Here is a 12,570-nt window from a genome sequence, read left to right as displayed (position 1 = left end):
TTGTTCTTTTGGTGTGTTTGTGCTTCTCAGGGACCTTCATCAGCATGTACAAACCAGCATTGTTTTCAGTTCTATCGATACATTTCTGATACTTGAAAAAAGGAAGAGATAACTGAGATAATGACAGCAATATGAAATCTATCTGTACCTTTATACGATTCTGTAGATTGATTTTTTTTTTTTTTTAATTAAAAAAAAAAAAAGGCTTTTGATTTTATGGTGTTTTTTTTTTTTTTTTTAACAGTTTTTGATTTTATGGTATTCTTCTCTCTGACAACAGGAGACAAGCTTTAGGGTTTCTGAAATACAGCAATATCCGGCAAAGGGAATCTACAAAAACATTACCTATATCTGAAAAGATAAAAGACAGCAGCACTTGTTCAATTTCATTTAATGTAACAAATGAACAATGGAGAGGTCCCCAGAGACCATATTTTCTGGTATTAGGAAAGCTTTCTGTGTTCTGTGGTCTTTGAGAAGGTCAGACACATGAGTGGTTTGTCAGCTTCATGTTACGAAAGCGGTTATTCTGCATGTATGAAGCAACCATGGAAGATACTCCATTTCCAAGTTATAATGCACCTGTAGATAAAACATCTGTTTTAATTTAAGTTGCTTGTGTAAATGGCTGTAGTTTTAAATAAGTGCTGTTTACCTGGTGAATATTCATTGTGAATATTCATTAATATCATTCATTGTGAATATTCATTAAAAATTGGATATCTCTGGAGGCATTAAATGATCTTTAATATGTAGGTTCATCCATTGCTCAGCTCAGTTAAAACAAGGATTTTTTTTTCTTGATTATGACAAGTGTTTGAGGCAAAAGATATCATTTCTGTGGATGATCTGGACAATCCAGAGACCTGAGGCAGCTGTGTCTTCTTTGGTAGCTCCTCCAGCAGCCACACATTATAGAATCATAGAATTGCTTGAGTTGGAAGGGATCCATAAACATCATCTAGCCCAACTCCCTTGCAGTGAACAGGGACACCTACAGCTGGATCAGGTTGCTCACAACCCCATCCAGCCTGGCTTTGAGTGTCTTCAGGGAATGGGGCACCCACCACCTCTCTGGGCAACCTGTCCCACTGCCTCACCACCCTTAATGTGAAAAACTTGTTCCTTATATGCAATCTAAATCTCTCCTTCTTTACTTTAAATTCATTTTCCCTCGTCCTATAATAACAGACCCTGCTAAAGCTTCTGTCCCCTTCTTTCTTATATCTCCCCTTTCGTTACTGAAAGGCTGCTATTAGGTCCCACCAGAGCTTTCTCTTCACCAGATTCAACAGCTCCACTCTCAGACTGTCCTCATAGGGCTCTAATCCCAGGGATCATTTTTGCGGCCCTCCTCTGGATGCACTCCAACAGGTCCACATCTATCCTGTACGGAGGACTCCACATCTGGATTCAGTACTCCAGATGAGGCCTCACCAGTGCAGAGCAAAGGGGCGGGGTCACCTCCCTTACCTTGCTGTACATACTGTTTTTGGTGCAGCCCAAGATGCAGTTGGCTTTCTGGGCTCTTAGGGCACACTGCTGGCTCAGGTCCAGCTGCCATCCATCAGTACCTCCAGGTCCTTTTCAGCAGGGCTGTTTAAGTCTCTCTGAATGGCATCCCCCTTCAGATGTGTCCACAACCTTGCTGAGGGTGCACTCAGTCCCATTTTGATGAAGATGTTAAATGGCACTGGTTCCACTACTGACTGATGAGCACCATTTGTCATTGTTCCTTGTGTTTTCTGTGTATTCTTTCATGGTTGTAAGTGCTTGGCTCTCTCATACTCCCTCACTCTTTCCTTAAACTCAGTTTTAATTGCATAAGGCTTAGTGAAAACTTGAGATCCGTACTCCTGATAACTGTGTCACTGCTGCCAATGAAATGCCCAGTTGCAAGCTTCTTTATGTAAGGTCTGCTTTTTACTAGCAATTAGGGTGGTAGAATAAGTGCAGGAAGAGGTATAGAAGCAAGAGGAGAGCCATCATACTTGTGTTTCAGGTGTTCAGCCATGACTTCAGTGCACATCAAGCTCTTGTAGGTGCACTGTGAAACGTAACAGTAGGAAATCTCAATTTACATGCTGCCTTAAGTTTCAGTCTTTTTCAATGAAATCCAGCCACCTGCTGGACTGTAATAGCTAAAGCACAAGCAAAAGGACAAAAAAAGGACTGTGTGTACGTAAGTGTGCACACTTATGAAGCTGTATCTGTTGTGAGACCAGTCAAAACTGGAGCAGGTCCAGAGACAGAGTCACTGGAAGGGTCGGTAGATTTAGCTCATGGCACTGAGCCTGGCTGCCCTGCAGAAGAGAAAGTGAGGTGGTGAGCTTTGGAATGCCTTACCAGGAAAGTTACTAAGAATATGGCTGTTTGTTGGATAGTGAGTCACAAGCTTCAGCAAGGAGTTCTCATTGCATGTAGGAAAGAACTTCTTCCCTGTGAGAACAGTGCAGCCCTGAGACTTGGGTTGGAGAGGTCAGGAAATGTTTATCCTCACAGGTTTTATGAAACTGCCTGTTCAAAACACTCAACAACCTGATGGGCAGGTCCTGCTGCGGACAAGGAGTTGGACTGGCTGGAAGCACACATCTGGAGGTGTATAGATGTGCTGTAAGCCTTAGCTGAAATAGAATTGAAGTTACAACAATTAACAGCTATTGTAATTCTTAATTTAACAGTCATCTTTTAATGACGCTGTAGTGGTGAAAAAACATTTCCTGGTATTTGAGCATTGGTTTGCGTTAGGAAGTAAAGGTTACAAACTTGACATTGAGCAGTGTGTGCTGACAGAGATGAAAGGTGACTACTTTCTTTAAAAATGGAAGAGGGAAGATCCTGTATGGTTTGGTTTGCCTAGTGCCTTTGTTACTGTGCATTTCTACAGACTTCCACAGAGCTACTCAGAATGCATGAAAACAGCCAGCAGATTTAGATGGCTGATTACTGTCCAGATAATAGTAAGTATGTTGGAAAAGGGAGATCTAGAGATCTGAAAGTGGTTGAAGTATGCTTGCCTGACAGGTGGTGAGGACTCATTTTCTCTGGAATAAATGGTAGGTAATTTCAAAATTAATAGTACAGCTGAGTATGCTTATTCACTGTAATAAAGGTTTCCAGCTTGATATCCTGAAGAGGATAACGTATGCTTTTGATCCTCCTAAGATCTATTCCAGTATTTAAAATTCATCTCAAAACCCTAAGTACAGTTGCCTCTAACATTGTTTATTTGCTGGCTTTGAGACTGTGGCCACAAGAAATATGTGATTCTCAACTCATCAGGTTTCATCAGAACCTTCAAGATGCTCTGCCATTTTTTTGAGTGATTTTTTAATTGCTTGGCTTTTGAGCTTTTTGAGGTTCCTAGGGTTGTTTAACTCCTTCAGTCGGGGTCTCCTTTTGCCAAGGCCCTTTGCAGTGGTGTGCACCTTCCTTACACTTTTCAGTTTGGAGAAATGTGACTACTTCTAAATTTTAGATTATTTCAGAAATGAACTGAATGTGCATAGTGTCAGTAAAACCAGGAATGATCTTTACTTTCTCTCTTGTCAAATAGTTTCTGTGCAATCATTGCCTTCAGTGGGAGAGAAGAGCTGAATTCAGCCTTTTTGTCATCCATGGAGGATGTTGTTTACTAAAACCCTAATCCTATGAGCTTACAGATATACTTGTGGTTTTCCTTAAATGGCATAGGAGAGTGAAAGCAGAGTTTTTGTTGCGTGTGAAAATGTAAGACTGATTTGTAGAAGAGGTCCTGTTTTTCAAGACTGATTACATAAGCTCTACAGTAGGTTCTGGTTTTTGTATTAACCTGGGCTCTATACATTTTAGTTAATTTAAAACACATAACATCTTCTTGGAAAGCAGTAGTTGTAACATAAGAAAATCCTAATTCTTATCCCTCTATGCATTTCTAGTCTGCTTTCAGCCTAAACAGAAATTACAAGGAGGTGGCTGTTAGCAGATGAGGATTTTGCCACTTCTACAGAAGTCCAACAGGCTAAACATTATTCCTGCTTTCTTAGCAGCAGATTAGCATTGCTATAGAGAATAGAGCCTGGGCACAACAGAGCACTCTTCTGCAGAGTACTGTTTTGCATGGTGCTGCAAACCCTTTTTACAGAGGAAGTGACACATGCTTGTACAGTGGAGATAATGGCTGTTAGACACAGGATGACAATGCTGTGTGTTCTGTGTTTGAAAAAGCAGAGCTGAGCCACAGGAACAATAGTCAGGTCGGAAATTTGATTTTTCCAGTAAGTGATTTGTTCAATTGATCACTCATATACGGGGGAAAACAACAGGTTTGTTTTTTGTTTGTTCCAGAAAAGACTTGAATTCATTTCTTTGTTTCTTTAAGTTGCAGTGAAACATTGTCAGTTTTGTTCAAAGTGACAACATGAAACAGCATTCATTTCCAGCATTGCTAGAATGCTTTTCCTGATGCTGCTGCAATGTTGTTGCCTTTTTCCTTGCCCGAGTGGCATTTCACTATAAATGCCTTGATGCAGAAAATCTGTTCTGACAAGACACCACTTTCTACAGCAAAACCTGTATTCAGAAGGCTTGACCAATTTTCCTGATTGTGAACACGAATAATATTTCACAGTTGTTAGCATTTTCTGGAAAAAAAATGCTAGGTTTAGTGCCTAATTAATATTTCCTGAAGGTTCTTTTACCAGAGTTCAGGCATAGGATCAAACAAAGCGCGATCTGATGAGCAGTCTGCACAATCCATTTTCCCATCCTCTCTGGATTTTGAAAACCTGAGGTAAAATGTGTGGGAAAGCTCTAATTCAAAGTCGCTTGGTTTTATGGTTGAGTTGCAAAACATTTTAAACAAGGTGTGACTATTAGTCATGTATCATGTATTGTGTCTGTATAAACACCTGCCCTAGAGAGTCCAAAGCAGTTTGGTACAGGGATCAGTATCCAAGAGGTCTCCAGTTCTGCATTTGAAACTCATGAGAATGGTTGAAATAAGGTAGGAATTATTGTTTTCCGTAGTGTCACTGTGTTGACGCTGTCTTTGTTTTGTCACTCTCAGCTGAACAAAAACTTGGGAGAAACACTGTGAAATCATAGCAACATTTGGAAGTCACACAGGAACTATTTGTTACATTAATTAAATAAGGTTCCAGCATATTTTCTTGCAAAGTGATTATGTCAGATCTACATAAGACACTGGCTTTCATCAATGTTCATGTGTTCAATTTGGGGTTTTCTTTTAGGTTCTACTTCTTGGTTGTCAGACCTGGAAGCCCAGGAAGTTTCTAGCAACTATTGTTGCTGAAATAATTGAGTAATCCAGATTCCAAAAACATGACAATACATTGTCAAAGGCATGTTTTGCTTGTGCTTGTAAAATTCAAGTGAACACAAATGACACTGCAGAAAACTAAGCAGAAACTGATTTACAGCCACTTCAGTCATAGAGCTTTTCCTTCATCTCTACCTTACATTTCAGTAACCTCTATATTTACTAAGATCAAGGCATGAATTGAAAGGGTTTGGAGGAGATGATGATGGAGGAATATTACTTTCAAGTTTCCTTCTGAACTATATTCCTGTAATTCTAGTCACTGGTCTAACAGAAGTCGTGTTGTAAAACAAGTGTAGACATATTCTGTCCATGCCAGTTACTAATGGGCCCTAATTTTCTTTGAGTTGAGGCATGTCAGAAGAGGGGAGCCTGTAAGGCAGACTTCAGAAACAAAAAGGGAAGGGTTTACAGCACAGGATCCCAATCCTGTGATCTCCGAATGGAGATCTTTCAAACCGTGTTTGAAATCCTTGGCACTTGGAAGAGCTAATTTCAAGGGCGTGGTTCCAACAAGGAATTAAGTGGCTCAGCTGGAAAAAACCTACAGAGATCTTTCAGTCCACCTGCCACACCACTTCCTTCCGAGTGAATTTGTTCTTCATTCTAGAAGACTGGAAATGTCTATCTTGGTATTTCTGGCTGCAACAAATGATGTCTCAGTTAGTTTACTCGGAGCAAGGAAAGCAGATAACAGATTCGCAGTGTAATTTTTGGAAACTTAAAAGAAAGCAAGAAGGGAGGGAGGAAAATACTGAAAACAGAAAATTCAGCTTCTAATGATCTTTGCTTTCATCTGCCAGTAATCTTGGAATAGCGCTCAGCTTAAAGAGTTCTGGACAGCTGGGATAGAAATTAGAACTCACTCCATCATTAAAAATGTGGTGGTTACTGTTGCGTACAAACACTAGCAATCAGCAAAATCTGTTCATTGGTCGAATGCTGATCTTTCCTCTTAGTCTTTTTTCTTTTGTGAACGAGTATTCTTGTTATTGCAAAGCTTTGAGATCAGCTTCATGTGGCTGCTAGCACCTCTGCTCCTTAGCCACTCATAGAGAAGGACATCAGAAATCTACTTCTGAGGGCTGTGCATTCAAATGGGGTTTTACTGAGTAAAAATAATGCTATTTTGGGGAGAACTCAAAACCACAGAAGTGCAAGGGAGGAAATACAATGGATGTGAGGGGGGTTTTCTTGTTTTGGTTTTCTGCTTGTTTTTTGGGAGGTTGGTATTTATTTCACAAGAAACTACAATAAGGTCTACCCCCATTTCAAACCTATTCAGGGAAAACCTGCGGAGGGGAAACTCTGGGTTTGGGGCTGTCTAAACACCAGACTTCTTTATATCTTCTTCAGCAGGGGAGGGAGGGGGGACATAAATGTAGGTGCAGAATCCCAAATTTTCAACAGTCAGAACACTAGGTTAGCATTTCCTACTAGTTTTCTAATAAATACCTTTAAAAGAAAACTAGCTTTCATTGAGAACTGTCAGAGATCTTGCTGAATAACTAGTGGAGATAGCTAAGAATGAAAATAATGGAAGATAACAATGAATACAGTTTTTCATCTCCATGTGACCAGTTGAAAGTTGAATCACCTGGGAAGTTTCACAAAGGTCTTCAATAGCAATTGGTTTTAATAGAAGAGCCTTGGGCAAATAAAATCCCTGGGTGTGTTAGCCTTGTGGAATTCATCTTTCAATGGCTAAGTGAGGCCAGCATCCAAGAGGGCTACAATGATTAAGTGGTGACATAAATGATGATATAGTGACTGCAGGGAAAGGTTCTTTGATCATCAGTTTAATCCTTCTATTCCCAATAGTTCATTTTGCTTCATTACTGAGTTTTAACAATTGCAGGTCTACACCTCTCAAAAATTATAGTGCAGTCTGATTGAAAAGAGAGTATGTGTGTTGAGATACTGATGAGTTAGAATAGAAGACTTGGAAAACAGTGATGGATTTTTGATCCTATAAATATGAATTGCATGTAGCTGACATTAAGGGGACTACCGTTTCTGTAGGATGAAAGTGGTCCCTCTACCTCCAGTCATATCAGTTTTGTATGAAAGGTTTTTCAGTCATTCTGCTATGAAATGAATTGATCTAGGGTGAGTGTGGCTTGTATTTTTCATGAAAAATTCATCAAGCAATTACCAGAAAAAGTAAGAGCTGTAAGAGGTACATATTAGCTGCGGGCAGTATGTACCAGCAGCTGCAAAATTACATCATGTATTATTAAATATCTTGGCTTTTTAGAAGCAGATTGGTTTTGTTACTAGGGTCAATTTCATTAGCAGTATTTCATAGGCCTTTTGATCAAAAATTGCTTTTTGTTATGGTAATGAATGGTATCCAGCATTGGCATGAATTGCGTGTTTCCTTTCAAACACTGCATACACTAATGAGATGCACCAGTGCTGGGGAGTTCTCTGTGATTGCAGTTTGCTCCGCAAACACGTTTTACCTAAAGAAAGAGAAATTGCCGAGAAAATTCTTCTTTTGATGAGAAATGGGACCACTGGAGCTTCTCTGAGCAATGTCTCTGAGCTTTGATGGAGTAACATAATAACAGAAGTATTTGTTCTTGCCATACCTCACTGCTTTGCAGTGAAGGGAAAAACAAGCAGCACAGATGTTCCCTTGTTTGTAAGAAATGGTCTGAAGCTATGACCACTGGACCAGAGCACTGCTCAAGTCAGTTCAGGATGTGCATCTTTGCAGACTCCTTGTAGAACTGCCTATGGTGGTAGAATTTTGCCTCGTGCATTGATAGTTAACTATTATTATGTTTAAGCTAAAACATGTATTTAGTTTGCCTTAAGAATGTGAAAAAAAAAATCCTCAACAAAATCTCATACTGACTTGCACCTGCGGGAAGGCGGCAGGCCAACAGCCAGAACTAAGCACAATGCAGATGGAATTTTTTAAGCCCTAGATCTCTGTAAAGGGCTGATCTGAGGAATTTTCCCCAGCTGAAGGCAGCAGGTCTGCCTGCACAAGGCCACACTCTGGGCAATTGCTGTAGGGTAGGAAAGGTGTACCGTGCATAGAGGTCTCCCTAGGACAAGATCTGTCTCATCTGAATGAGGCTTACAGCCTGCATAGACCCAGTACAACAAAAAAGTGACACCTTTTGTTGAGAAATGATGGGTGGTTTTGTGAAAAGTAAATGCTCACAGCAAAATGGAAGGGAAGGAGAAAGAGGCTGTCCTCTTGCATGCCTCTAGGTAAGCTCTAGGGTAAAACAAACTTGCTTTGCCTTTGTGCTGGACTGCCTCTGAATGTTTGCAACTAACAGTCACTGTGTGTTGGAGTAGTCTAGACCTGTCACTTAGAAAATGTCTTGCTCTCTGACATTCCCCTGCATTGTGAATGAGTCTGTTGTGGTGCTGTCCTCCTCCTGTACAAAATCATGAACTAATACTTTGTTTTTCTTGTAGGAGCAGTCAAGGTTTTATGCACATGAAACTGACGAAAACCAAAGAAAAATACATCCTGGGTCAGAATAGCCCTCCCTTCGACAGTGTTCCTGAAGTCATCCATTACTACACTACAAAAAAGCTTCCTATCAAAGGAGCAGAACACTTGTCACTGCTCTACCCTGTGGCTGTGCGGACCCTCTAATATCCTAGTCTCACCCCTTCCTGTGGATGGGAGGTGAGAGGTAAGCAGGGTTGCACTAAATCCATTGTTGGAATCCAGCGCTCAAGTCTATGATGCAGAGCAACTGCCTTTAGACTGGGGCATGTGGGTCATCTACAGAATTGCGTATGGGACTTTGTGTATGGGAATATTATGCTGCAGCATGCCCCTAAAACTGTGCTTCTGTGTAAGAGAAAGAAATCTTACCTTAGTACAGAGAGAACAGATAGCCTTCCCAGAGCTTCTCTGTGAATGCAAATACTTCCCAACAAAACGTTCTTTCTCCGGGGTTTAAACTGAATCAAGTTCTTCTCAACAGTAAAGCACCAGCAACATTTATTCTCTTCCTACCCTTAGAAGCTTTTCCAAGTGCAAAAGTAACCTGCCTGTGAGGTTCTTGGTGTACCTGAGAAGGAGCTGATAGCAGGCAAATCCTTGCAGCTCAGTGTGGTCACTTAGCTTGGTGCATTTTGTTTTCTTAATGCCCAGAGTTTAAACCCCAGTGTTTCTTGGGGTAGTCAAATGTGGAAATGTTATTAGGCACATCAAACTTAATGAATAGTTTTGTGAGAGCACGTCATGGTCAATTATTTATGAATAAGGGGATATAATAAAAAAAAGTAGTCTATTCTATATTTTTATCCTTTTTTTTTTTTTTTTCTTTTTTGGTACAATAATAAATCTATAAGGGTTACTGTCTTCATTTGCAAGTTTCATTCCTAGATGCAGGTGGCTGATATCGTTTGGGGAAGTTGCACCCTGATGTTTTAAGTAGTTGAGAATGAGTCATTTTAATATGTGGGTTAGTATTTATGCATGAGGGTGGTCAAAGGCTTCTAAAAGGCTTTTGTAGGCAAAATCTTCACTTGCTTATTTCATCTGAAACAAACAGTTGTCACACTGAGGTAGCAGACTCAGAAGTGTGTGTTACACTGCCGTTACGCAAGCTGGCTTTCGCAGCTGTGCAGATGAGAACAGTGGTATGTAGCAGAGCAGAAATTCGATTTTCCAGTGTGCAAGACATTCTTAAAACATGGTGCCTCAACACACACCTTCTGGCCAGTGTTCATTTTCCCCATGAGCAGAACTCCCCTTGCTGTATTTCATACACTGCCAGCAAGAAGCACTGCAGAAGCTGCTCTCTACCTCAGTCCTGCCAACTCGGTGCCCATTCACTTGGGAGATATTTGGTACATGCTCTGTGTGCTCGTTGATAAGTGAAATACTGTAATTGTGCAGCAATTGGAACTGGGGATTCAATAGCCTGGTAGTCCTCACTTTGTGCCATCTCCCACCTATATCTAGAGTGTTGTGCATTAACCTATCAGATGTTTTAGTAGCAAACTGGTTTCATGCAGTTTAGGTATTTTACAGACTGCAAAAGGACTGTGAAATTGTGTGTTATTTAATTCAGCTTTTCTTTCCTTTCTTCTCTTTTATGTATGTGTAGAAGTGCAAATCTGAAAAAAAATGTAATGAAATAATCACTTACTGCCTGTAAAAGTAGTGCTTCACTGTATTGTCTAATCTGATAAGAACCTGAAGGAAGTCACATATAATGTCATCAGTGGTGAATGTTCTGCTGCCTGTCTTTTAAACCTGCCTTGTTCTGTTTATTGACATCCAACACAGTCTGAGCAGGAGCGGACCATATGTACATGAGGAGCCTAGTGTCATTCTGTATATTAACAGTCATGAGTCAAGCTGTCCCTGTCTCACATGGAATTCAAAGGCAGAGGTTCTTACTGGTTTTCTGAGAGAAGGGTTGTACAATGAAGTTTACAAAGAGACAACATTCCTCTCCAAGAAACAACTACTCCAGTTTTTGTGTTCTCACCTTGCACCCTTTGCATTTCCCTAATGCCTTCATTCTCCTCATAAAATCACCCAATTGGCAGGAGCATAAAAGCACTTTAACATCAGCATGTTTTTGCTGGTGCAGGACTACATGAAGGCAGATCTCTCACAGATTAGGAATCAGATTGCTTGCATCTGCTGCTGTCTCTTTTTTTTCTTTTTTGCTTGTGTGACTCTGGCAATGCCCACATGCCTCCTGGGTGAAAGGGATGTGATACTGCCTTTTTCCCATGGCAAAGTGTTTTTTTTAAAAATCTGCCATTGTTGCTGTCCTACAACTGTTTTTCTTCTCTTATGGAAAAGTAAGCCCCTACACTCTCTAACAATTAGGAGCAGAAAGCAAAATAATTGTAAACCAACACCTTGCCCTTTCTTACCTATACTTCTTTAGTTCATGGAGAGGACTGTTGTACTGAATTTTTCTTGACACAGGCTGATAAAAAGTCTGTTGAAGCCAGCAGTGCCACTTTATTGCTGTCTGCAGGTTTGGGGTTGGGATCCCAAGCCTGGCACAAATCAGGTCAATGTGCAACATACAGATCTGTATACAGTTTACTACAGCTTCAAGGATCAGACCATGATTGAGCAAAAGGAAATCATCTCAGAAAATGTTGGTTGTCAGTGGGTAGGTTTTTTAATTATTTTTAAAAAAAAACTTTTAGAAAGAAAATACTCAGTAATTGCAGAATAAATAAAGCCAGGATTTTGTTTGCACTGTAATGTTGTCTTTGTTTATTTAAGTGATTGTATGATATTTTTTCCAGTGAAGGAATATTCTTCCCAGACGTTTTAATGTACTTTGAAAATGCAGTGTGTTGCGGTGTGTAGTATTGAATATGGGTGAACGATCTCGTAGTGATCATGCCTATATAGCACATTAAAAGTTTATTTTAAAAAAATCATAAACATCTCCAATTTCTTCCTGTAATTGTCAATGTGTACTTAGATTGTTTTGAACAGAACAGTTGAATTGGCTTTTCAAAACATCTTGTATTTGCATGTCTTAACGGTGTACTAAATATTATTGCTGGGCTATAGAAAATCAGATGCCTTGGTTCTGCCCTGACTAATTCTTTGGACAGTGTGTATCTTTGCAAGGATGCAACAAAAGCAGCACAGGTGCATGTATGAATGATGTTGCTGTCTAATTGCTGGAGATGCTCACAGAATCCAGTTTATTATTGCTTATTCTGTGTAAATACTGCTGAATCATCTTTTGCAGTCTTTAAAAGAGGTGCTCATTAGGCCTCTGTTTTGGTGAGTATTTCAGCACGGTGAAGGCGCCTGAGCGTCTGTATGTTGGGAATGGAAGTTTTGTTGGCCAGTACTGCACCTTGCGTTTCCTTCCATAACTGGGAAAATTTTTAAGATTTGTCTGAGTACAGCCTTCTGTGGAGGCTGTACTTACCCAGAGATACAAAACACACACTTTGAGAAACTTGGAGTTTCTCAAAGAACTTGGCCTGTGTCCATGTTCTGAGGAAAAACAGTTGGAGAATGACATATTTATGTACTGTTTATCTATATTGCAATGAGGTTCAGGGTTTGCCCTTTCTCTTGCTGTCATTCTGCAGGTTGTCGATGCAAACACTGTTTGCATACTGATGGCAACATCAGTAGTAGCTGCAAATGCCACCTTTCATCCAAAGTGTGACTCCATGTTCACCTTTCTGATTACCCTCTGGGGAAACCCTTCCTCAATAGCTGGATGGCAGGGGAGAGCCTGCCTTAATCCTCCACTGCTGCTGCC

At 40.3% G+C, this 12,570-nt stretch overlaps 1 protein-coding gene across 1 annotated transcript in view; it reads left to right on the top strand.

Annotated features, from left to right (window-relative positions):
* Window positions 1-11,720, top strand: part of SHB (SH2 domain containing adaptor protein B) — a 71,812-nt gene extending 60,092 nt beyond the window's left edge. The window contains exon 6 of the mRNA XM_048931719.1: window positions 8,762-11,720. Within this exon, the coding sequence (XP_048787676.1) occupies window positions 8,762-8,945 (184 nt within the window). The 3' untranslated portion in view covers window positions 8,946-11,720. The remainder of the gene's footprint in view (window positions 1-8,761) is intronic.
* The last annotated feature ends 850 nt before the right edge of the window (window positions 11,721-12,570 follow it).

The sequence above is a fragment of the Lagopus muta genome, chromosome Z, assembly GCF_023343835.1.
Source record: "Lagopus muta isolate bLagMut1 chromosome Z, bLagMut1 primary, whole genome shotgun sequence".
Taxonomy (NCBI): domain Eukaryota; kingdom Metazoa; phylum Chordata; class Aves; order Galliformes; family Phasianidae; genus Lagopus; species Lagopus muta.
The sequence above is the reverse complement of the archived record's forward strand: the minus strand, read 5'-3'. Positions and strand labels throughout refer to the sequence as shown.